The sequence below is a fragment of the Mobula birostris genome, chromosome 23, assembly GCF_030028105.1.
Source record: "Mobula birostris isolate sMobBir1 chromosome 23, sMobBir1.hap1, whole genome shotgun sequence".
Taxonomy (NCBI): Eukaryota; Metazoa; Chordata; class Chondrichthyes; order Myliobatiformes; family Myliobatidae; genus Mobula; species Mobula birostris.
In genome coordinates, this window is record NC_092392.1 from 1,439,195 (window position 1) to 1,466,572 (window position 27,378).

Below are 27,378 nucleotides of genomic sequence, written 5' to 3' on the forward strand. Positions count from 1 at the left end.
TCTTCCCTCCCCCACCTTTTAAATCTACTCCTCAGCATTTTTTCTCCAGTCCTGCTAAAGGGTCTTGGCCCAAAATGTCAACTGTACTCTTTTCCATAGAAGTTGCCTGGCCTGCTGAGTTCCTCCAGCATTTTGTGTGTGTCGCTCAGATTTTCAGCATCTGCAGATTTCCTCTTGTTTGTGGGAGGAAAGTGAGTGGTTGCTAACAAATGGCTTCCGAGGATGTTTCTGAACATGAAGACTGCCAATGGACAGGGTGGGTCAGCTGATCAGAAGTATGAGGAATAACTGAAGATAATACAGAAGAATCCACATATGACCTCTCAAGTTGGTCTTCGTGGATGGCTTGAAACTAGATGTTGTCAAAACAGTGAGGCTAACAAAGCAAATTGGAGTGAGACTGTCATTTCCTACGGTAATCTGGTGCAGACTGACCAAAAAGTGGAGTGAGATATTGAAGTCTGACTAAGATTAGTACAGATGAACCAACAGTCTACGCCTGCTAACAACAGAGCAAGTGGAACTGGAATTCACAGCAATATGTTAATTTACCAGTTGGAAATGAATGTGGTGTATTTTATTTGCTCAATTATCTCGCCTTCAAGCGACACCCAATGCAAGTTTGGATAAGGCATAATTGCAACAAGAGAAAGTGATTTCCTTGCGATTTACAGAAATGATTTACTTGTGACAGAAGATTTCCCTAGACAAACGATCACGCAAAGGCCATTACAGTTAGTCGCCGGGTTAAGAACGTCTGACTTACGGACAACCAGTACTTATGAATGGACTGCCATAAAGCCTATTATATTAAAAATTTGAGTTAAATACAATGGTTCGTAATAATAAATGCACGCACTATTTTGTGACGCTCATGAAAACATTGCGCGGATTCAGCGGTTCGTTGGCTCAAGGAAGGAGAACGCCGTCTGCCATTTTAAGTTAGATCACATTGCCGTTAACACTGTGTTGAGTGTGTAACTTTATATTTGGCTTAAATTTTTCTCTTATTTACCCCTGTAACCCTGCCTCCAAAGCGTAAATCCGATGCAAGTGCTGGTGATGCATCAAAGAAAAGAAAAATGATCACGATTGAAAATAAAGTGGAAATAATAAAGTGATTGGAAAGAGGTAAAAGCCATCGGTCACTGGAAAAGCGTTAGGTCAACGATCGGAACAATTTTAACCATATAACAATTACAGCACGGAAACAGGCCATCTCGGCCCTTCTAGTCTGCGCCGAACTCTTACCCTATCCTAGTCCCACCGACCTGCACTCAGCCTATAATCCTCCATTCCTTTCCTGTCCATATAGCTATCCAATTTAACTTTAAACGACAACATAGAACCTGCCTCAACCACTTCTGCTGGAAGCTCATTCCACACAGCTACCACTCTGAGTAAAGAAGCTCCCCCTCATGTTACCCCTAAACTTTTGTCCTCTAATTCTCAACCCATGTCCTCGTGTTTGAATATCCCCTACTCTCAATGGAAAAAGTCTAACCACGTCAACTCTATCAATCTCCTTCATAATTTTAAATACCCCTCAAACTTCTACGCTCCAAAGAATAAAGACCTAACTTGTTCAACCTGTCTCTGTAACTTAGGAGATGAAACCCAGGCAACATTTTAGTAAACTTCCTCTGTACTCTCTCAATTTTATTGACATCTTTCCTATAATTTGGTGACCAGAACTGTACACAATACTCCAGATATGGCCTCACCTATGCCTTATACAAATTCAACATTACATCCCAACTCCTATACTCAATGCTCTGATTAATAAAGGCCAGCAAACCAAAAGCTTTCTTCACCATCCTATCCACATGAGATTCCATCTTCAGGGAACTATGCACCATTATTCCTAGATCCCTCTGTTCTAAAGCATTCTTTAATGCCCTACCATTTACCATGTATGTCCTATTTTGATTAGTTCTACCAAAATGTAGCACCTCACATTTTTCATCATTAGACTCCATCTGCCATCTTTCAGCCCACTCTTCTAACTGGCCTAAATCTCTCTGCAAGTTTTGAAAACCCACTTCATTATCCACAACACCACCTATCTTAGTATCATCTGCATTTTAAAGGATAAAGTGAGAATAATGGAGCATGTGAAAGGCCCTGCCCGGATGAAAGCTACAATTATTACTAAGCAACGCAGTGGTTTAATTATTGAAATTGAAAGGCTATTGATAATTTGGTTAGATGATCAAAATCAGAGTAATATGCCTATTAGCCTTACTTTAGTGCAAGAAAAGGCTCGAAGCCCTTTCAATGATTTTAAAGCTGCACTGTATTATGTACTGTATTATTATGTTTAAGATGTTTTGGTGTATTTGGAAGTGTTTCTCAAGTGTTTTATAAACATAGAAAGGTAAAATATATACTATGACAAACATTTGACTAACTGATGCAAAATAAAAACCAGATGTACCTGTTCCGACTTACCTACAAATTCGACTTAAAGACAGACTTAGGAACGGATCTGGTTCATAATCCAGGGACTGCCTGTATATCAGCAAAACCAACTAAAACAGTCCAGCAGCTTTGATCATTTCTGGGTTTGTGTAACTACAACAGAGCAAGGGTCAATTCATATGCTGAAATTGCTCAACCTCTCAGTAGTCTGCTGAAAGGCAGCAAGCACTCCGACGACCCTGTGCTCTTAATCAAGAGCAGATGGAAGCTTTTCAAACATTTAGGTGATGTTAACTACTGCACCTGCATTGTGAATCACTGATATGGAAAGACCATTTACTCTGCATGTCAACGAGAAGTGTATATATGACAGCAGTTTCAACTCAAGAACTGGGAGCCCAACAATGTCCTGTTGGTTATCACTCTGCCAAACATAAAGGTCACTCCAAAATGACCACAATGGAAAGCTGTGGAAACGCATCTGCAGACAAAACTACAGAAAGGGCAGCAAGGGAAGGCACAAAGAAAATAGAAGAAAGCCTGACAGTTAGAACTGCGGAAAGCAAGTTGAACTCCGTGCAAGATTATTTGAGAAATGCAAAATCAACGATCAGTCCAAGGAAAGTAGTCCTAGCCCTGGATGAAAAATCTCAGAGAGGCTGATAAACATACTATAGCAGACAGTTTAATTGATTATTGTGTGAAATTAACCCACGTTGTTTAATCAGTTTTTTAAAAACAGGTTTTTGTTGCTTGGAGTGGTCTTTTGGAAGGAGGATATTCCTGATTCCTGACAAGTGGGTCCTGAACCACTGGGAGCTCAGTGGCAAGGTCCTTACCAAGTACTGTTAATTATCAATTCAGCAGTCAGGGCAGAAGGCAAAAGCAACTGGATACATGCCAGCCGCTGCAGGCCAGCTGAAGTGACACCAGATTAAGACGAGTACTATGAGAAGACTTCAAGCAGGAATATAATTATTGGACATTATGGACTTCATTTTGATGTTTGTTGTCATTCTATATTTAGCTACTTCCCCTACTTATGATGTGCCAGTAGAAATGACTTGTAATGTATACTTACAGGCATCACATGAATATGCAGATGCTGTTAATGTTTCAAATTGTTGGGTATGTCAATACATACCACATACCAAAAGTATTCACCAACAAATGTTAGGCATTCCTACAGATCTAGAGCAAGTACGTCCCCTTTTCATTAAGCATTCCAGTGATGGTGAAGTAGGTATGTTATCTGTGCTTCATCATTCTGATGAGGGCTGTGAGTACACAATGGTCGTACACCACACATATCATCTTAAACTGAGTAACTTACGTGAATACAATCAACATGATTTGAGAAATTACACATCTGACCCCTATCCGTATTATAGCCTTAGATATAACTAATTTGGCTGACCACATTCATAAAGAAGTTGCTGATAGATGGGATTTCTTTAATTGGATTCATTTCAGTCTTGGAAGCTGGGGTCACTCAATATTAAAAGTCATAATATTCATTTTAATATGCATTATTATAATCTACATTTTTTTGTGTTTGTTTTAAAGGCAATCATCACCAGAATAATCCAAATTCATATGTGTTCCTGATGTATGCAATCATGATGTAATGCTATGAATACTTTGAAGATATATTCTTTGATATTATACATTTGATGTAGTTTTGATACTCTGTAGCATAGATACTTAAGTTTTTCTGCCTCTGAGTTTTCTAATGTAGTGATTCTAAATGTGTGATTTAGAATAAAAAGTGGTGGTGGAATTGTTGGAATCAGATGTCTTTTATGCATTTAATAAGGTAATAGTTGAGTTAGTAAGTTTTTAGCAAGATTGAAATTATAGTTTATAATATATATTTTTAAAAAGTCTGTATTTTTCACAATATGTGGTGCTTGATTCCACCTACAGGTGTCAAAGCAGTATGGCAGTTACACGCAAACACAAGGAAATCTGCAGATGCTGGAATTTCAAGCAACACATATAAAAGTTGCTGGTGAGCCTGCTGCATTCACCGGCAGCTTTTATGTGTAACAGCAGTTACACAGTGGTTTACCACTTTTCATTTCTCGTTGGCTAAGTGTAAGCACATGACACATATGCTGTGACTGTTATTTGGCCCTTTCCTTAACTCGTGAATTTGCCTTAGCTCAGTACAAAAGTGTCAGCCTCTGCAAAAGTTGCCATCTTGTCTTTGTCTTAGGTTTCTTCTGTTGCTTTATATGCTTTGTATCTGTTCATTTGTTTCGATGGTAAAATAAATGTTAGTGAAGCAACAAGTTTTCACTCATTCTCGACTCCTAAAAGAAGCTGGGGATCGAAAAATCTTCAGATCCCACATTCCCAATCCCCTAATTTATGAACAGTGTTGACCGTGGAATGAATACTGATCAGGGTACCCAAAAACTCCCCCATGCTTTTTCAAAATAGTACCTTGGGTTCTTTAGCATGAACATGAGAGTGTAGATAGGGTTTTGGTTTCATAAAATTAACAAGATTAGCCAGACTAGATGTGCTGGTGGTGGCGTAGTGGCATCAGTGCTGGACTTTGGAGCAAAGGCTCCCGAGTTCGAATCCAGCCGGCTCCCGTGCATGCTTTCCATCCATGCTGGGTTGAGCATCGAGCTAGCAACTTGGCCTCGTAAAAATAAGAAAGTCTGCCAAAAAACGCCATCATGACGGCATCCCGATGACTCCACTCAGAGTTAAGGGCTTTCTTCTTCTTCTTCTTCTTCTTCTAGATGTAGGAAAGATGTTCCTAAGCATTTATGAAGAGGCAAGGACAAATTCTTTCTTCCAGAGATTGGGGAGCCTACAGAATTTTTTTCAATAGAAAGCAGTTGGAACTAAATCATTAAATATACACTCAGTGGCCACTTTATTAGGTACCTCTTGTACCTAATAGCCATTGAGTTTATGTTCATGGTCTTCTGCTGCTGTCGACCATCCACTTCAAAATTGCACACCACTGTTGTAATTCTTTATCAGGTACAGAAGTTGAACTGGTGTGGCCTTCTGCTATCATCCACTTCAAGGTTTGACATGTTGTGCATTCAGAGATGCTCTTCTGCAACCCTCTGTTGTAATGCATGGTTAATTGAGTCGAAGTAACTTAGATCACATTTCTTTCCTATTCAGATGTTTGGTCTGAATAACAACTGATCATTGTGGTGCAGGTTCAACAGTCTGCTCCTGTTCATTTCTTATGCTTTTTAAAGCCTTGTCTGAAAGAGAAACATCATCTGCTATGTACAGTATTTCCCTGAACTGTTACTTATCTTTAAGACTCTGGGGTGGGACTTGAACCCACAACCTTCTAACGTGGGGCAGAATGCTGCCACCAAGCCACAGTTGAGCAAGATGGTACCAACCCCTCTGGAAGGCATTATCTTCCAATGAAGAGTATTGTAGTCTATGAGCTTTAACACAAAACATGTTAAACACTAGCTTGCCATCTGTCTTTTCTCCATTACACAAAAGATTCTACAGATGCTGGAAATCCAGAGTTACACATACAAAATGTTGGAGGAATACAGCAGGTAAGCCAGCATCTATTGAAAGAAATAAACAGTCAACATTTCGGGTTGAGACCCTTCATGAGTCCTGATGAAGGGTCTCAGCCTGAAATGTCAACTGTTTATTCCTCTCCATAGATACCGTCTGACCTGCTAGGTCCCTCCAGCATTTGTGTGTGTGCCTTTTCTCTGTTGATGTTTTACACTGAAAAGAAACACTCATTAAATTTTGCCACCACTTGACATATATCTCTGAAATCAAATGGTTCTGGAATGGCCACAGAGACAATGGGAGGTGGTAGCCCTTATTGTACTTGCTGCCCACTTTAGTTAAGATGTATGCCTGTGCACCCCAATTCTTTGTCAAGGAACAACAGACACAGATTTCTCTTTCAAGAGACCTGTGAAATCTCAGTTGTTGCCAGTTTATCACCAGCACACTGGCCTGTGAGTACTTCATCAGTAAACACTGCCTCCTTATCTCTCTCCAGCAGCTGCATGTGGTATTTCTATAGAGTGATCGTTGTGAACAGAAGGCACTGTACTGGGTGTCAGAGCTGTGCGAAGAGGTAATCTTTGGTGGTATGTGTGATATTTTGTTAAGGGGTCCTTGCATTTTGGTTCGGTTGAGCTTGGAAGGTGGGAAGATTAGTTTAAGCACAAGGTATTCTGCAGATACTGGAAATCCAGAGCAATCCAGAGCATAAACATTTGACATTTAGGGCCAAGTCTCTTCATTAAGGTCCTAGTGAAGAGTCTCAGCACAACACATTGACTGCTCATTCCTCTCCACGGATGCTGTCAGACCTGCTGTTCCTCCAGTGTTTTGTGTGTGTTGCTTGGGAAAGATAATTTACTTATGGCAGTTGATGCTGCAGCTAGTGTGGGTAGGGTTATAACAATTACACTGCTCCATCTCTCTGTGATACAGATTGAAAAGCCCCAAAAATGTCAAAGACACTGAAACACCCCCCAAATACTACCCACCCATCAAACACCTTACACTTCCAAATAGCAAACCTATCAACCAAAAGCCATGGCCTGCTCCCCCACAATAACCACTACTCATAGCCTGCACTTGTCCCCCTGCCTGACTTGCTACCAGTCCAGATTAACGTCTTTTCCCCCCCACACCTTTGCTGTGCCACCAGCACATGGATTCACTGTACTATATGCTTATCCATCAGCAAATACATCTCCTTCCACATCTTCGGCACATTGGCCCTCATAAATCCGAGTATTCAGTACAGGAATCGGGATGTTATATTGAAGTCATATAAAATATTGGTGAGGCCTAGCTTGGAGTATTTGTGCATTTCTGGTCACCTACCTACAAGGAAGGTGTCAATAAGATTATAAGCCTACAGGCGAAATTTACAAGATGTTGCCATAACTTTAAGACCTGAGTTAGAGGGAACAGTTGAACAGGTTTGGACTTTATTCCCTGCAGCGTAGGAGAACGAGGGGAGATCTGACAGTTATACAAAATTATGAAGGGTATAATTAAGTACATATATGTTACCATACACCAACCAACCCAAGATTCATTTTCTCGCAGGCATTCACAGTAGAACAAAGAAATCAATAGAATCGATGAAAAACCCTTAGAATCAATGAGACACAAAGACGGACAACAACCAATGTGCAAAAGAAGACAACCTGTACAAATGCAACAAAAAAAACCAAATAATAGTACTGAGAACACGAGTTGTAGAGTCCTTTAAAGTGAGTCCATAAGTTGTGGGATCAGTTCAGTGTTTTTGATGAACAAGAAGTAATTTAAAGCCAACTGGTTTGAGGAACCTTCCCATATCAGTAAGTCTGAGGAAGAACAGCTCACTTTGGAATGCATGGTGCTTAGCAAGATCCCCTTTCTGACAGACACTGATTCTACTACTGTGAGGGTGTAATAGTTCCTCTGATAAAGAAAAAAATGCTATCTAACCCATCCAGATCCCCGCAATGCCGTTGCCAAGGAACACGCTAAAATCGCGCTTATACCTCCAGTGCCGCTGTCCCTTACTTATATCTCCTCTTCTGTAAGAAAGAAAAGCTGCATTTACTGTATGGAGCGTCTTCCATCTAATCACCGGAATGTGGTTTGTAGCGTGCCACTGGAGAGAATTCCACCACTTTTCTTTAAGTAGCACCGTGGGCTCCTTTTTTGGTCGGTACTGGTTTTTTTATTGTCACATGTGCCAAGATACAGTGAAAAGCTTGTCTTACACACTGTTCCTACAGATCATATCATTGCACAGTGCATTGAGCTAGAATAAGGTAAAACAACAACAATGCAGAAGGTGCCTAATGAGTGTATACTGCAGGTGATAAAAGTTGATCCAATAGTTTTAACATTTCTGCTGAACTTTCCCATAAATGCTAAAGAATGAATTATATAACTTTTCAACTCCTAGAAAAGTAATTAATCCTTAATTTGTCAAAAAAAAGCACCAGTTCCGTAAGCGTTACTCAATTGGCTTCCAACTGGTTACTTGTCTGATCCCCTGAGTGCATGGATTTGGGCAAGTGTGCTGGTAATTTAATATGGAAAATAAACCTAACAAGATTTAAATTTCACATGAAGAAATTGATAGCGCCACTTTCCCACAGTGATAAAAATCTAAGACAAACATCCTGCAAAGAAAAGAAAACTGAGGCTCAAAATGAAGCACTTGCTTTAATCAGATGAGGCTTTATGGACAGCATAAGCAAGAGACTGATTAAAGCATGCTATCTGGTATTTAATTAAAGTGACACAGGGGCTGATAGGCAGTCCTTTCACTTCACATTGTGCTAGCAAGTATTCTAAACTTTTACATGGTCCTGAACAATGCACGCACGCGTGTATACACACACACACACACACACACACAATGCTGGAGGAGCTCAACAGGGCCAGCACAGCAGCATCTATGGACGGGAATAAATAGTTGGCATTTTGGGCCAAGACCCCTCGTCCTGCAGTATTTTATGTGTGTTACTCAAGATTTCCAGCATCTGTAGAATCTCTTGTTTCCATGACCCTGAAACTGTTTTCCAGAACTGGAGAACCCTGAGATATTTTATTAATGGTGGATTAATAACTCAAAGTACAGCACTTAATCTTTATCAGATGATACTTTTTATGTGGCTGTCTCTTAGAATTGAGAATGTCTTGCTTCCATTCCTGTTATAGAGTGCTTCTTGGGTCTGACATAGGATCTCCAAGCCAGAGGAGCTTGCCTGGATGGGTGAGCCATTCAAGTGATTCTGTGCTCCTACTGTTCTTGTTTGCTCTCTGCCTGCTGCAGGAGACTTCTCTTTCTGTCCTTCCTTTCAGCCGTATACCTTTTGCGCTGGTGAAGGTGATCTAGCTGTCTGGTGTCCATCATTAAGGACCTCCATCATCCAGGATCATGAGAAAAAGAGGAACTCTTCTCTTCACTACCATTTAGAGGAGGTACAGGAGTCTGAAGACACACGCTCATTGTTTCAGGAACAGCTTCTTCCTCTTCTCCATCAGATTTCTGAACGGACAATGAACCCATGTACAATCCTTCACTATTTTTTTCCTTTGCTATCTTTTTGCACTACTTAAACTTTTTGCAAAGCAACAAATTTCGCGACACGTCAGTGATATTAAACCCGATTGTGATTCAATTCATTGGCAGCAATGGCAATCTCAAGCCAACAGCCCATCTTCTCTGCTCCTCATTTCCAATCCATCCCTCCAACAACCCACTATTCACTGGTGATAAAGTTGGGTCAATGCCCCACTTTGGGACGCCTGTGATGCAAGGAATTGGTTAAAGGCTGTGCGCGTTGACCCAGGATTGCGCTTTTCCATCCTTTCTAATTGTTAGCATTGCCTGGAAGCTGTAAGTAATGGATATACCGGGAACGATCCTGACAACAGGAAGCATTACACCACTGCTAGTTGACTTAAGGCTGATTTATACTTGTGCGTCAAATGTACGCCGTAGGTACGGTGTAGCCGCGTACCCTACGCCGAACCCTATGCCGTAGCCTAATGCGCACCTCTCCCAAAATGTAACTGCACATTGCGGCATCGCACACCGAAACAACTGTGATTGGTCCACTTGGTAGCATCGCATTTCCTCCTACATTGCAATAGCTTCCCGTTGGGTGACTGAAGGGCAGGGAAGGAACTCTGGCTGCAATACTTTCCATAAAGCTTTACAGACCTCCGAAATTATGGAGGACCCTGTGCTTGACGCCAGTTTGTAGCTAGCTGCTACAGCCTGGTGACTTCCACCTGAAGCTAAAACTCGAATGGTGATTGCCAATCTCTGAATATAGTGTGCGTACACTGATGCGAAGTAAATGGTTGGAGACGATGAACCAAACAGTCAAATCTACCTGCCGACATCCGAAAATATTTGAAATGCATTTCCTCATCCATGTCTCTCAGTGGCTGGACAAGCACAGAAAATTCACCCTCCTTCAGTTTCAGTCGCCATTGTTTGAAGTTTGAGTTTCTTCGTGTTGAGTTTCAATGTGAAGAAACTCAACACAGTGGCATAGAAACCCCACCGCCAACTAGTGTTTTGGCGGTGAATTGCAGAGCGACGCAGATACACCAACGCTCACAACGGCGTATAAATGCTCACAACGGCGCAGCCCACTTGCATGGGCTACAGCGTAAGCTAGTATGCACAAGTATATATCAGCCTTTAGTAAATAACACATGGGCTCTGTTGTTAATTTATAAGTTATTCTGGGTATTATTTCCCAATAACGTTAGGAAGTTTTAAAGGAATCAGTGTCAAGTGTTTGTTGGGCATCAACAGGAAATGTTTCTTCATGCACAGAGGAGTAGAAATCTAAGATAACCCTTCAAAACCTGTCCAGGCCGGATAATTCCTGTTCTCGGTATTATTTATTTGCACATATTGGTTGTTTGTCAGCCTTTCATAACTGTTCATAAATTATGTATTTCTTTCTTTTCCTGTCAATGCCCGTAAGAAAATGAATTTCTGGTACTTTGATAATAAATTTACTTTGATTTTGACTTTGATGTGGATAAGGTCACTTCCAAACCAGAATGGAGGAATTTTATTTGGAAGCAGTAGTCATAAATGCACGGACAAGATGGGTAGGGTCACCTGGACGCCAGTTTTCCAAGATCTCTACCCATGGTCTTTCATGCAATAAGATTCCATGGAAGATATCCTTCTATCAACATTAAGGCGAATCCTACACCTGGCAGCACACACAAAAATGCTGGAGGAACTCAGCAGGCCAGGCAGCATCTGAGGAAAAATGTAAACAGTCGATGTTTCGGGCCAGGACCCTTCATCAGGACTGGTGATGCTTTGTACACATTTAGCTCTGGTGCCGGACGTTCTCCCCTTTGATTCCCCACGTGGGATGGCTGTAGCTCAAACCCTCCAGAGTTACCTCAGTTTCGAGTAATGAACGTATGTTTTCAAGGCATCGATGACTTGGAGATAGTGGTGGCCACATGACCCCTTTCACTTGATCTGTCTCTTCCTCAGGTGCTGTGCACTCAGGCAATCGGTAACCTCATGCACCACCTCAACAGTTGAAGATATCTCCATTCTGGGTTAGAAAACAAAATGCTTTTGCGGCTGGTAGTGAGTACAAAAGCATTATGGGAATATCTGTTGATGACACATGTGGACTGAAGCCAGAGGAACTGTGGGATTTGTAGTTCCTGCCTCACAGAGCCATAACATTACAACTGCATGTTTGGCTCTGGGGAAAGAAGTGGGGGTTCGAGGGTGAGGGTGAGGGTGGGAAGATGCAGCCTATGACCTGAGGAGCCTCTGTCTCAGCGGGCAATTTACTTACATTGTATTTTTACTTAGAGATGAGGCACACTAACAGACTCTTCCAGCCCAATGAGCCCGTGGTGCCCAATTATGCCCATGTGACCAATTAACCTACTAGCCTGTGGGAAAATTGGAGCACCCAGAGAAAACCATCCTGGTCACAGGAAAAATGCATAAACTCTTTACAGACAGCGGCAGAACTGTATGCAGGTCACTGGCACTGAAATAACGTTATGCTAACTGTGACTCCATAACGAGTGAAGGTTTCATAGTCACAGAATAAGCATGTCACTTGCTATTGGCAGAGTGTTTAATAAACTGCTTTGAATTGGTGGCAAATAATAAAGCTTCCTCAAACAAAACCTTCCAGCTGTCCAGTGGTAAGAATGTACTGCCTGAGCAAATACGATGAACTGTCTCATACCAGAGGGTGCATTGCAGATGACTCAAGGGGGATGTGAGGAGGTAAGTTTCTTTATTCAGAGAGTGGTGGATGCCTGGAATGCGCTCCCTGGTATGGAGGCAGAGACAAATACATCAGAGGCTGTTAAGAAATGTTTGGATAGGCACATGGATGTGAGGAGGATGGAGGGATATGGACATGGGCATGGTGCAGGTAAGAAAGATTAGTGTTTGGGTGTTTCTGATTTGCTTTTTAGCTGAGTCGGCACAAGATTGTGGGCCGAATGGCCTGTTCCTGTAATGTACTGTTCTATGTTCTGCGTTCTAACTGCCAGTGAGTGTAACTTCAATTCGACATGTCTGATTAATGTCAGGATTTATGTCGGACCCGGGAAAGGTTGCAGGGGAGCCAACAAGTGCCAGCCCGAAGTGCGTGGTGACAGGTTGCACAAGGCAGAAAATGCATGAGGCCTGTCAAAATGATAGGCCTGGAACCCGTCAAGATGAAGCACAGGAAATAAAATACTTGTAACTAAACAGTAGAAGGAGTATCTATCTCCTAGTGCAGACAAATCCATCTAGAAGTACACATACCTTGTATATGTAATCATCGCAACTTGTAATTAATGGATGCTTTTCTAGGGATGTGTGAAGTTAGGTGAAGCATCCTCCTTTATGGATTAAGTTGATTTGCCATAGCAATGGGGAACTAGATTTAGGGACTGGTATCTGGGCAGAGCACATTTTTAGTTTGGCTTGGTATTAAGACAAATAACAAAGGCAACTTGGTGACTTAATTGAAGTAAAATATCACAAGGCATTTCACAAGGAAGTTATCAAGTAACACTTGAAAATTGTAAACAGACAGCCTTGAGGTGGAGATGTACCAGACGGAAACACAGTGCTTTTCCTTTTACACTAGAATTGCCTCACTTGGCCATAATGTGTTTGAGCTTCCTATTGAGACGCTTCTTGCTCGTTGCCATGGTGCCATCGGTATGTGCAGTCTTTTTGTCTTATTTAACCAGAAGCCTTGATGAAAGAGTCAACAGGAGGCAGAGAGTGAGCTGTTGCTACACAAAATTTCAGATGGACAATACAGATTGGGTTTTACAGCTCCTGAAAATGACGTTAGAGGGCAAGAAAGGCCAAATGTGCACAGGATTGAGGAGAATAGTTTTATCAGGGTAAGGCTGGCTAGGCACATTGTGGTCCAATTTCACATTCTGAGCCTACGTCAATAGTGAATTAGCAGCCTAAGAACCCGATGATACAAGCTCCTGAATAAGAACATGTATAAGAACAATGTATACAAAATTATGACGAGTGTCGATGGGGTAAATGCAAGCAGGCTTTTTCCATTGGAGTTGGGTGAGACTACAACTAGAGGTCATGGGTTAAGGGTTGAAGGTGAAATTTTAAGGGGAAAATGAGGGGCAACTTCTTCATTCAGAGGATGCTTCTTTAACATTGCTCTTGTATCTACTTCCTCTGGCAATGCTTTCTAGACATTTATCACCCATGTGCAAAAAAAAACCTGTCTTGTTAATCTCCTTTAAATTTGTCCCCTCTCACCTTAGATCTATAGGGCACAGGCAGGAGCAGAATTAGGTCGTTCGGCACATCAAGGCTGCTCCGCCAGTTCATCATGGCTGATTTATTATCGCTCTCAACACTATTCTCCTGCCTTCTCCCTGTACCATCTGACACCTTCCTAATCCAGAACCTATCAACTTCTGCTTTAAATATATTCAATGACTTGGCCCCTACAGCCATCTGTGGCAATGAATTCCACGGATTCACCATCGTCTGGCTAAAGAAATTCTTCTTCATGTCTGTTCCAAAGAGGTGTCCTTATATTCTGAGATTGTGCCCTTCAGTCCTATACTCCCCAAATATAGGAAACACGCTCTTCACCATGTCTTCACTATCAAAGCCTTTCAACCTTAAAACTATGTCTTTGAGAATCTTGTGAGGACTCCTCTTATTGATTAATCACTAGGTTGTAGTGGATTGTCCTAAAAGATTAACCATACATTTACTAAATCCTAGTGAATGCACAGGCTATTGCATTTAATCCTTCCCAGGGTGGACTTTTAGTTTTGCTTGTGCACAGTGTCTCACCTGTACTGGTGAGGTATCAACTGCTGAATAGTGTGCTGAGCTACGGGAGAGAGCCTGAAACTTGCTCTGTCATTGTATAAGATGGTTTCACTCAGTTAGATCATGATTGTCAGCAAAGTGAACCAAGATCAGCTGAGCAAAACAAGCAGGGTCAATTCAGATTAAATTGTTAAAATGCTTCTCAGTCACATTACAAATTTGCTGGTATCTCAAAGAACATCCTGGTTGTTTCAATCAATCATTTTAAATTTAAAACAAACCTGAGATGTGGAAATTTGGGCGCTCATCTTGTTACATGAGAGTGAAAGAATTAAAACAGGCTCTTAGGCTTAACTCATCTCTGCTGACCCACGTGCAGGCCAAAGCAAGTCCCGTTTGCCAGCATTTTGCACACGTCCCTCCAAACCCTTTCTATCTGTGTACAAGTTTAAATGTGTTTTAATGTTTTTTAATAGTACCTGCCTCAACCATTTCCCCTGGCAGTTTGTTTGATGTACCCACCTCCCTCCGCCCTTCAGATCCTTTTTAAATCTTTCCCCTCTCACCTTAAAACTATGCTCTCTAGTGCTTGGTTCTCTTTTCCTCAAAGTTCAGAGTAAATTTATTATCGAAGTACAGATATGTCACCATAAACAACCACGAGATTCATTTTCTTGCGGGCATTTCACGGTAAATAGAAAGAAACAATAGAATCAATTAAAAAAACTCATACAACAGAGACAAACAACCAGCATGCAAAAGGCAACAAAAGGTGCAAATACAAAATGGAAAAAAAGCAATAAAGCAGAATCAGATTTAATATCACCGGCATATTCCATGAAATTTGTTAACTTTGTGGCAGCAGTACAATACAGTACATAATAATAGAGAAAACTGAATTACAGTAGATACACACACACACACACATGTGTATATATATATGTATCTATGTATGTTAAATTATAAGTAGTGCTAAAAATAGTAATTTTAAGAAAATCGAAAACGTGAGTTGTAGAGTGTAGGGGTGAATGAAGTTGTCCACTCTGGTTCAAGAGCCTGATAACCGTTCCCGATGGTGAACCTGATGGTGTGGGTCCTGAGGCTTCTGTACCTTCATCCAGATGGCAGCAGTGAGAAGAGAGCGTAGCCTGGATGGTCAGTGTTCTTGATGATGGGTGCTGTTTTCCTTTGACAGTGCTCCTTGTAAATGTGCTAAATGGTGGGGACGGTTTTACCTGTGATGAACTAGGCTGTGTCCACTACATATTGTAGGCATTTTTGTTCAAGGCATTGGTGCTCCGTACCAGGCTGCGATGCAACCAGCCAGTATACTCTTCAAGATTCAAGATTCAAAAAACTTTATTGTCCTTCTCACCGTACATCAGCTCTGCAGGGCAGAATGAGACAGCGTTTCTCAGGAGCAGTGCAATCATAACATAACAAACACAACACTAAATAATAAACATAACAATAAATAGTAAAACACAACAGCCACATGTCAGTTAAAATCAAGTTATAAGTGTCCAGTGCAAGTTAAAAGTGTCCAAAGCAGAGTCAGGTAGAGCAGCTATTTAACGGTCTGACTGCCTGTGGGAGGAAGCTGTTTAGTAGCCTTGTGGTTTTAGTTTTGATGCTCCTGTAATGTTTGCCTGATGGCAGAAGAACAAACAGTTCATGGAGAGGGTGTGAAGGGTCTTTAATGATGTACCGTGTCTTCTGGAGGCATCGACTCTGAAAGAGGTCTTGGACAGAAGGTAGGGAGACCCCAATAACCTTCTCTGCTCCCCTAACCACCCTCTGCAAGGCTTTTTTGTCGACAGCACTGCAGCTGGAGTACCAGGTTGTGATGCAAAAAGTCAGCACACTCTCAACCACGCCTCTGTAGAATGTAGTTAAGATGTTAGTGGGGAGTGATGCTTGTTTAAGCTTCCTCAGAAAGTGCAATCTCTGCTGGGCCCGTTTCACAATCCCAGTGGTGTTCCTGGACCAGGTGAGATTGTCCGAGATCTGCACCCCAAGGAACTTGATGTTTTCCACTCTCTCCACTGCGGAGCCGCTGATGCTGAGGGGTGTGTGCTCAGGCTGAGACCGTCTGGAATCGACGAGCATCTCCTTGGTTTTGGTGACATTAAGCATCAAGTTGTTATCCCTGCACCAGCTCTCTAGGTGTTTGACCTCCTCTCTGTACATAGTTTCATCATTTTTGCTGATGAGCCCCACCACTGTGGTATCATCTGCAAATTTAATGATCAGGTTCTCCTTGAATCTGGCTGCACAGTCATGTGTTAGCAGTGTAAACAGCAATGGGCTAAGCACACAGCCTTGTGGGGATCCAGTGCTCAGTGTGATGGAGTCAGAGATGTTCCTGCCAACACGGACTGACTGTGGTCTCTCTGTCAAGAAATCCAGAATCCAGTGACACGTGGCAGTGCTAAGGCCAAGCAGCGACAGTTTCTCCACTAGTCTCTGTGGGATGATGGTATTGAACGCTGAACTGAAATCAATGTACAGGATTCTGGCATAGGTGTCTTTGTTGTCCAAGTGAGAGAGAACTGTGTGCAGTGTGGTGGATATTGCATCCTCTGTAGAGCGATTTGGACGATAAGCAAACTGCAGAGGATCCAGCGATGAGGGGAAGCTGGCTGTGACATGAGGCTTGACAAGCCGTTCAAAACATTTCATCACTATGGGGGTCAGAGCAACGGGACGGTAATCATTCAGACAGGCTACAACTGATTTCTTTGCTACAGGGATGATTGTGGAGGTTTTGAAGCATCTGGGGACAACGGTTTTACTAAGGGAGATGTTGAATATGTCTGTCAGGACATCTGCTAATACATCAGCACATTCCTTGAGCACACGTCCAGGGATGTTGTCGGGGCCACCCGCTTTTCATGGGTTGACCCTGGCAAGGGTCCTCCATGTTTGCTCTGGATCAATGATTGGAGCCGGCTGGTCAGATGGTAAAAAGGGACTGGCTCTACCCCTTTCTGTAGTGTTTGATGCTTCGAAGTGGGCAAAGAAATTGTTAAGCCTGTCTGGTAGAGAGGTGTCACTGTCGTCAGTTTTCTGCCTGACCTTGTAGTCTGTCAGAGCTTTAATTCCCTGCCACATCCATCTGGTGTCACCTGTGTCACAGAAGGGTCCCTGTATTTTGCCTGCGTAAGCCCCTTTTTGCTTTCCTGATCCCTAGTGAAAGCGCAGACCTGGCTGAGCGAAGCGCACTCCTGTCCCCCCATCTGTAGGCTGTGTCACGGGCCTTCAGTAGTGAACGCACCTCTGTTGTCATCCATGGCTTTTTATAACCACGTGCGGTGAAAGTTTTCATCACAGTGACATCCTCCGTGCATTTGGCTATATAGCTGATGACTGCCTCCGCATACTCCTCAATGTCGGTATGGTCATCATAGGAGGCTGCTGTTTTGAATATGTCCCAGTCTGTGTGCAAAAAACAGTCTTGTAGTGCTGAGGCTGCTCCTTTTGGCCAGACCCTTGTCTCTCTTTTCTCTGCTCTCACACGTTTAAGCAGTGGTTTATATGATGGTGTTAGCATGACAGATATGTGGTCAGAGTGGCCAAGATGGGAGCGGGGGGCTGCTTTGTATGCCTGTGGTGTGTTGGTATAGACCAAGTCCAGTGTGTTGTCTCCCCTGGTTTTGAAATCCACATATTGCAAGAATTTGGGGAACATAGTCTTTAAGCTAGTGTGGTTAAAGTCCCCAGCAATCACCACAAAGCTGTCGGGATCTGTAGTCAGTAGCTCACTGATGGCTTCATGTAGGTAGGCCTCCCAGTGCTTTGTTAGCATGGGCACTGGGAGCTACGTAAACAGCTGCCACAAGCATGATGGTGAATTCCCTCGGCAGATAGAACGACCGGCATTTCACAATGAGAAATTCAGCCAGTGGTGAGCAGTGTTTAGCAGCTGCTGTAGTGTTCACACACCAGTCTTTGTTTATATAAACACACAGACCTCCTTCTCGGCTCTTAGCAGAGCTAGCTGCCTCTCTGTCCACATGAAACGATGTCATTCCCTCTAGCTGTATCGCCGCGTCCGGTATGTTGTCATGGCGCCAGGATTCCGTTAAGACATACACACAGCAGTCTTTAAATTCCTTGCGTGTTTCTCTCAGCATTCGCAGCTCATCCAGCTTGTTGTCGATGGAGCGGACGTTTGAGAGCAAGAGGGACAGTATCACTGGCCTGGTGGGGTTAGCTTTTAGCCTAGCATGGATGCCGGCCCTCTTACCCCTCCTCTGTCTTCTCTCACAGCGCTTTCGCTTCCTCCTCCCTCGGGAAGCAGCCGGCTTGGTAGCGGATAGTAGTCCGTGGCGGCGTAAACTGTCCATGTCACACCGGAACTCGTCAGTTTTTCTGACATAGTACGCCCTGATGTTAACGAGCATATTCCGACTGTATGTTATGCGTCCAGGACAAACAGAACAAATACTAGATACACTTATCACTCTCCGAGGGGCCGCTGTGTCCATGCGCGCCACCATCTTGTTCACTGCACATTTATGGAAGTTCATCAAAGTTTTAGATATCATGCCAAATCTGTGCAGACTTCTAAAAAAGTAGAGGCACTACCATGCTTCCTTTGTAACGCTGGTTACATGCTGCACCCAGGCTGACCCTCTGAAATGATAACGCTCAGAAACTTCAAGTTGCTGACTCTCTCCACCTCCGATCCCTTGATGAGGACTGGTTCATCAGCCCCTGGCTTCCGCCTCCTGTGGTTGATAATCATCTCTTTGGTCTTGCTGATATTGACTGAGGGGTTGTTGTCCTGGGACAGCTCAGCCAGATTTTCAATCTCCCTCCTATATGCTGATACATCACCATCTTTGATTCAGCCAATGACGGTGGTTTCATCAGCAAACTTAAATATGGTGTTGGAGCTGTGCCCAGCCGCACAGTCATAAGTATAAAGTAAGTAGAGCACGGGGAACACATCCCTGTGGTGATCAATATTGTGGAGGAGATGCTGTTGCCAATCTGAACTGACTGGGATCTGCGAGTGAGGAAACCGAGGATCCAGTTGTCCCAATTAATCTAAATATGTACAAGAGCAATTATCTCCTCTAAGCATCTTGATTGCAGTGGCTTCCACACTTTTATCTGTCCCACGAGCCATCTTTAATCTGTAAATTACAGGCTTTGAAAAGCAAAATTTGAAGCCTTGTTACCACTACTAGGAAATCACAAGACCACAGAACGTGACCCCTAAGGATTGGAGTTGACAGTGGTGACGAACGACTCCAGGCCTGCAACATTAACTGTTTCCTCTTTCCACTGAAGCTCTCAGAGCTGCTTCTAGCAGCTTAATAGTTAGTTTAATGCTATTACAACACCTGCTGTATGATTGGGGTTCCATTCCCAACGCTGCCTGTACATTCTTCCTGTGACCGCCTGTGTTTCCTCCAGGTGCTCTGGTTTCCTCTCACAGTCCAAAGATGTACCGTCAGGATTAGTGAGTTGTGGACATGCGATGTTAATGCCAGAAACTTAGTGCACTTGCAGGCTGCCCAGCGCAATCCACACTGATTTAATTTGATGCACATGATGCATTTTATGTACATCAAAATTTAAAGTTCAAAGTAAATGTATTATCAAAGTATATATATGTCATCATATACAACACATAACAATTTTCTTGCAGGCATACTCAATAAATCTATAGAATAACCATAACAGAATCAGTGCAAGAAAGAAAAAATAATGATTAATAAGCAATAAATAACAAATAAAGCTAATTTAGTTTATTTCAGCATTTTATTTCAGGTTTCTAGTGTCTGCAGGTTGGTCCTTACGGTCCTGATGAAGGGTCTTAGCCCAAAATGTCAAACATTTATTCCCATCCGTTGATGCTGCCTGACCTGTTGAGTTCCTCGATATTTTGTATGCGTTGTCCTTTAACGTCTTCCATTTTAAAAGTCAGTTGATTGAAGAAGGGAATACAGTTCTTAGAACTCAAAAAGCTACTGTATCAAGTGCAATATAGCACCATGTCATGTCAAAGAGCTAAGCAAAGTACGCTATTTATCGTAAAATCCTTTCTTTAGGAGGAGGAGAGATGCTGGTAATTACAAAGCACAGCTGCTCTGCACAAGGCTGTTGCATTTTTGATTAAATGCAAACACACAGCAGAAGTTCCCCATATGGTAGGTGAATTATTCAATTTAGAAACTAAATTTTCTTCGCCCTGCACTATTTAAAGTTTACCTTTGTTGTGAGACAGTATGCGGAGACATTTTCTCTGCTAATGGCCAGTGCATTAGGTTCATTTATCAGGTTCCATTCTCTTAATTAACTCTGGAGTTACCCTGGATCTGGAAGGTCAACTGCGGAACTTGCAGGAGCCACGGATATCACAATGGGGAGTTCTGCAACTCCTGATGGATTACATCTGGCACAACCTGGTACCAAGCACCAAGGTGTCTCAAAATTCCACTGCTGGTAATCTTTGACCCCGATGCAACCCTTCGCCTCTCAGTCAGAGATTAGAGCTGCTAAGATTTAATTTATTATAAAAGGATCTGCTGACTCTGGTGTTTGGATGTTTGCAGAATCTTCTTTTGCATTGTACAGAAAGACTGCATTCTCCCAACTGGTATATTCCTCATGGTTAAATGCCAATACACATCCTTCTTTGTCCATGAGTAAAGAGAAAGATACATAATGTGATGTCTCCATGATTAACATTAACTGTCCAGTGTCCTCTGTTTATCAATAATTACACTGGACAACAAAGATTTTGCTTCCTGAATACTTCAGCGTATTTTATGGATTTTGGGCTGCGGATCATGAAAATCACCATGAAATTTCCCGATCGTGGACCGATTTTTTTTGAAATCTCCTATATTTGTTATTTAAATTCATAATTCAGGTCATTTAAAATGTTGCCCGCAAGTAAGTTGAAAGGTTTTCTATCTTGTCCAGACATGCCTGGGCATGCTCAGGCAGAGAGGGTGCTGCATGGCAGGACAGGTTTTAGAAAGCTATTTATACACACGTGCACACACCGTTCTGTGCATTGTGTTTACACGTATATCAGTTTGTGATCACGATGTGCTTGCTCTACGCGCACAGTGTATTGTGTGTATTCATTATAATAAAGTAATTGTATTTTCAGGAGTATTTATGATAGCAAAATGTCTCGCCAATGTTGCAACAGCCACGATACTTTGTTATATTTGTGGCGAGTAAATGTTTAAATCTCAAAGGCGGAGCATGACTCCTCTTATTAAGAAAGCCTATGAGCTCTACTTTGAGTGTAAAATTGGCGACCAAGACAAAGCCTGAGCTCCTCATATTTGTTGCATTCTCATTTAGACTTCTTCCCTGCAAACCTTGGCGCTGTCTGTGACGAGAATGGTGAAAGCTTGCATCAGGACATTGCAGTCATGGAGAAATGGTATCAGGGCAACTGGAATCCAGCAATGCTGGCTGATTATTGTTGGACATTTAGCAAGCAGTCTCAGACACAAAGTACAAATGAGAACTGTCAACAAAGCATTTTTAGCAAAGTGTCAGCACCATTATTCAATTATATGCATTATATTCAATAAAAGTTGATTTCTTGTTCCTCTAAATCTGAACTGAAATTTGTGTTTGGCTTCAAATAGCTTATCACAACCAGAAAGTTTCTGAGGAAGCAAAACAGTTCTGGAAAAATTTGTTGTCCAGTGTAAAAGAAGCAAAATATGATCAGAGATATTTAAAACTTCTGTATTTATTTAAAATAAAATAAATAAAGATAAGCTTTATTTGTCACATGTACTTTGAAACATACAGTGAAACGCATCATTTTTGTCAATGACCAACACAGTTGAAGGATGAGAGCGGCGGATTTGAACCCAGGGCACTGGCACTGTAACTGCTATGCTGCCATGCCACACCATTCTTTCTATCAAAGATCACAAAAATAATAATAAGCCAAAGTATGATCAAAAGTATTCAAAACTGTCACACTTACTCTCCCAGTATGGTTCCCTCCATCTGGCAGGCCTAAGCATGAATTTCCGTGATTGTGTAAAGGCCATAAACAAGGCAGTTCAGTGATATTAACCTGGAAAACTCTCCAAGGAGTTTACTCTGAGTGGCCACTTTATTAGGTACACCTGACACCTACTTATTAATGCAAATATTTAATCAGCTAAATATGTGGTAGCAAATCAATGCATAAAAGCATGCAGACGTAGTCAAGAGGTTAATTTGTTTTTCAACCCAAAGTACGTGATCTAAGTGGCATTGATCGTGGGATGATTGTTGGTGCCAGTTGGGGTGGTTTGAATATCTCAGAAACTGCTGGTCTCCCGGAGTTTTCATGCACAGCATTCTCTAAAGTTTACAGAGAATGGTGCAAAAAAACATGAAAACATCTAGTAAGCGGCAGTTCTCTGGGCGAAAGCACCTTGTTAATGAGGGAGGTCCGAGGAGAATGGCCAAGCTGGTTCAAGCTGACAGGAAGGCGACAGTGACTCAAATTTATAACAGGGGTGCGCAGAAGAGCATCTCTGAATGCACAACGCATTGAACCTTGAAGTCGATGGCCTACAGCAGCAGAAGACAATGAACATGTACTCAGTGGTCAATTTATTAGGTACCTCCTGTGTATGCTCCTTTTCAGAACAGAAAAGTGTGAAGATCGACAGTAATTGAATGTCTATCACTGTTTGCTGTTACTTTAGGCATCTATTCCTGGATTATCCCTTTGCCTCCACCCGTGCAGTGAATCTCTCTGCTTTTATATGCAGCAAAACATCTACTTTCTATTAAGAACTCACAGCTTATGATTCATCTGTTTGTTGAAATTCAGAATATAGTTATTACCATGTACTAAATAAAATGGGATCACAGCCACAGAAGAGGCCATTCTGCCCATTGTTCTCTTGTTAGCCACTCTTTGCTTTCTTCTCCAATAACCATGCAGTTTTTTGTCTAACCCTTCAGGTATTTATCCCTGGCAGGATTAAATTTCTACTGAGCTCAAAGAATATCACAACCAATGGGTCTGGAGCTTTAGCACATGGAACAGGACAGGCCCACTGGCTCACAATGTTGTGCTGAACCTATTAACCGTAATAAAATGGTTAACTAAATTAATTGCTTCTGTCTACACAATGTCCACATCGTTACATTGTTCTCATTTGTTTGTATGCCATCCATACAGATCAACACATACATAAGTTCAAGATAGTACATAGAACATAGAACAATACAGCACAGTACAGGCCCTTCGGCCCACAATGTTTTGCCAAATCAATTATACCAGTAATCAAATGGCCAACTAATCTCTTCTGCAGACAGAATGTCCACATCCTTCCATTTTCCTCACAATCATGTGCCAATCTAAACATCTCTGTAAAGTCCTGAATATATCTGTCTGCCTCTACCGCTACCCCAGGCAAAACATACCAGGCCCTACCACTCTCTGTGTAAAATACTTGCCCCTCACATTTCCTTTGAAATTACCCCCTTTCACGTTAAACATGCCTGCCCTCTGGTATTAGACATTTCAACCCTGAGAACTATTTTTATTTTTTATAACTGATGACTTTGGCTCCTAAAGCTTGTTGCCACTTGTTGCCATCAGACATCTGACTGATAAACATCAACTGTGAATGTGAGTCAACAGAACTATAGCATCTGCAAAAAAGCAGGATCTCCTGGTGGCCAACCAGTTTAATTCCCATCCCTGCTCCCATTCCGACATGTGCATGGCCTCCTCTTCTGCCATGATGAGGCCACTGTCAGGGTGGAGGAGCAACACTTCATATTCTGTCGAAGTTCCCTCCAACCTGACGGCATAAAAGACTGCTTCCCCTAGTTCTGGTTATGATCTTCCTCCTCCTCCTTCCCTCTTCTTCAATTCTCTACACTGACTTCTTACCTCTTCTGCCCCCCTGCCTATCACCTCACTCTGATCCTCCTCCTCCCCTTTCTCCCACGATTCACTCTCCTCTCCTATTAGATTCCTTCTTTTCCTGCATTTTGCCTTTTCCATCTATCACCTCCCATCTTCTTACTTCAACCTCCTTCCCCACCCACCTGGCTTCACCTATCACCTTCTAGTTTGTCCTCCTTCCCTTTACCTCCCCCCCACCCCCTTCCCACTTTTGAATTCTGGCACCTCACTTTCAGGTCCTGATGAAGAGTTTTGGCCTGAAACATCCAATGCCTGACATGCTGCCTCTGGATTTCCAACATCTGCAGAATCTCTTGCATATACCATATAAACTCAGGCCAAACTTGTCCAGTAATCCCTACATCAGTATCTGAACTGCACATCGAGTTACTTACGCAGGTGAATTCTTTTTCTATTTTCATGATAGGTCGTCCTTCACTGGATCCCTGCCTACATTTTACCTGGGAAAAGAGATAAACACACAATGGTCAGAAAGAGAATTAAGGTATGATAGCAGAGTGATGAGTTTTCAGGAACAGTTTTTGTCATCTGGATAAATGATCTACCAATATACTCAAGTCCCACCATTGTGGGCGAAGACTTTAAATTCATTTGCTTTAATACATATAGGAAGGTGCCGAAAAAGGGCCAGTAACATCAAGAAGGATCCCACCCACCCTGCTTAAGGACTGTATGTCCCATCCCCATTAGGGAGGAGTCGTCCATCCACACCAGGACTACCAGAACCATAAACGGTTAATTTCCTTAAGCAGTAAGACTGATCAACACCCCCACCCACTAACCCACTCATCCACCCCTCCACATCCCCACTCACCTACTCCATCATATCCTTTCAGAGACACCTTATGTACAGATATTCCCGTGTGTAAAATCACTTTATGGACATACAACCAATGTACATAAGTTATCTAATGCATTTATCCTTATTGTTTTTAAAAATATTATTGTGTTCTTTATCTTTTTGTTTGTGTTCCATCGGAGCCAGAGTAATTCTCCTTTACCCTTGTGCACTGGAAATGGCATTAAACAATCTTGAAATATGAACTATAAAGATCACTTCTATGATAGCAAACATTAAACCAACGGATTTTTGTTGTAAATATTTCAGACAGGTAAAACTGCCATTACTGAGGTTTGACTACACATGAACCAACTCACAGCAGAATTGACTCTGAATTGGACACCAGCCATTTTTAAGTGCAAATTAGGGACGAGCAACAAAAACTGCCTTGTCATTGACAAGGCATCTCATCAATAAGTAGATAAAAGAATGCTTAAAAAAATTAATTTCTATTGCAGAATTTCACCTAATTTTTTTTTCCCCAATTCAAAGCATAGTCAGATACGTAGATTTTTTCTGTGCGCACTTGATGGTTTGTTTCTGGGCGGGTTGCAAACGTGGAGTGGGGCAGTGGGTGTGCACACACAATAGAGAGGGGGAAAGAGAGAGTGTGAAAGAGTGGGGAAAAGAGAGAGTGTATTAGGGGGAAAGAGAGAGTGTGAAAGAGAGGGGGAAGAGAGAGTGTGAAAGAGGGGGGAAGAGAGAGTGTGATAGAGAGGGGAAAAGAGAGAGTGTATTAGAGAGGGGGAAAGAGAGAGTGTGATAGAGAGGGGGAAGAGAAAGTGTGATAGAGGGGAAAGAGAGAGTGTGATAGAGAGGGGAAAGAGAGAGTGTGATAGAGAGGGGGAAAGAGAGAGTGTATTAGAGAGGGGGAAAGAGAGTGTGATAGAGAGGGGAAAGAGAGAGTGTGATAGAGAGGGGAAAGAGAGAGTGTGATAGAGAGGGGAAAGAGAGTGTGATAGAGAGGGGGAAAGGGAGAGTGTGAAAGAGAGGGGGAAAGAGAGTGTGAAAGAGAGGGGAAAGTGAGAGTGTGATAGAGAGGGGAAAAGTGAGAATGTATTAGAGAGGGGGAAAGAGAGTGTGATAGAGAGGGGAAAGAGAGAGTGTGATAGAGAGGGGGAAAGTGAGAATGTATTAGAGAGGGGGAAAGAGAGTGTGATGGGGGGAAGAGAGAGTGATAGAGGGAGTGACAGAGAAGTGCAAGATTACGAGAGAGTGTGAAAGTGAGAGAGCACAAGAGAGAGAAAGAAAATCATAGAGAGCAAGAGAGCAAAGAGTGTATCAGAGTGAGAGAGATTGAAGGGGTAAGAGGGATTGGGATCAATTTGCTAATAAATAGAATAATTAGGGGTGTAGGCAAGCCTTTAAACTGAACAGTTGGAGGGACAGTTCTGATGATGGTTTAAGAAATTGAAGAGGAAGAACTAGGCGTGGGTCTATGGGTCTAGGCAGAATAATGGCTCAGCTCAGACTCAATGGGCTAAGTCATAATTTCCTGGGCTATGATTCTATGTAGTTTTGTGACCAAGTTTTTATTTTCCCGTGATCTCTAGAGGGCTGTTGTTCCGCAGCAATGAACAGTCTGTTGGGGGATGTCAGCAGGCCAAGCAGCATTTGTTGCGGGGGTAGGAAGTGAAAAAGGAAATGTCGACCTTGCATTAGAACCTCCACCTGGCCTTTGTTCTGTGCAGGCTGGGACTCGTACCACATTCCACTTCAGATGACTTCTGCCTTCTCTTAATCATCTGAGCTAAAATGTGGGGTCTTTTATGCTTTTTGTGGAGAGAATGAACTGAAATCTCCAGTCTAACATTTTCCCCAACCATATACTCCTGCAAAGATGGAACGACACTTAGATGTGATTTCAATAACAAAAGGGACATAATGGGAGAAGAGAGGGGAAAGACTATACAAACTTGAACATTTGTTTTACCTCTGATGGAATGGGAACACTTCCATTACGTTTCTGTGTAGTTTCCTCTTTGCTCTTGGTGACAACTGCTGTATTGTTCTGTGTGTCATTAGTTGTACCGCTCGTTGTATTTCCCTTCATGCTCTCAGTTGTAGTTAGCACTTGTGTTTGAGTAGACGTTGTCGTCTGTACAGTCCCTGCTGTGCTCATCTCCGGTGATGTACTATACCCTTCTGTAGATGAGGTTGCTGTATTTGGGGAAGTTGAGCAATTTTGAGAGGTATTACTCTCTGGGGTAGTTGTAGGTTTGCTCTTGCTCACGTTCCTATCTGTTGCATCCTGTAAATTCTGGCTGGGAGTGACTGATGCTGTACTTGAAAAATTGCTGCTTGTTGTCATTCCATCCACAGCTGTGGAAGCTCCAGTCCCTGTAATAGAAGACG

The 27,378-nt window shown here is 42.4% G+C and overlaps 1 protein-coding gene across 1 annotated transcript in view; it reads right to left on the reverse strand.

Moving 5' to 3' along the window:
- The window catches only part of podxl (podocalyxin-like), a 159,874-nt gene that overhangs the window by 21,071 nt on the left and 111,425 nt on the right, over positions 1–27,378 (reverse strand). Inside the window, exons 3-4 of the mRNA XM_072241824.1 lie at positions 26,957–27,363; positions 24,557–24,622 (exon numbers count right to left, since the gene is read on the reverse strand). Coding sequence (XP_072097925.1) covers positions 24,557–24,622; positions 26,957–27,363 — 473 coding nt within the window. The remainder of the gene's footprint in view (positions 1–24,556; positions 24,623–26,956; positions 27,364–27,378) is intronic.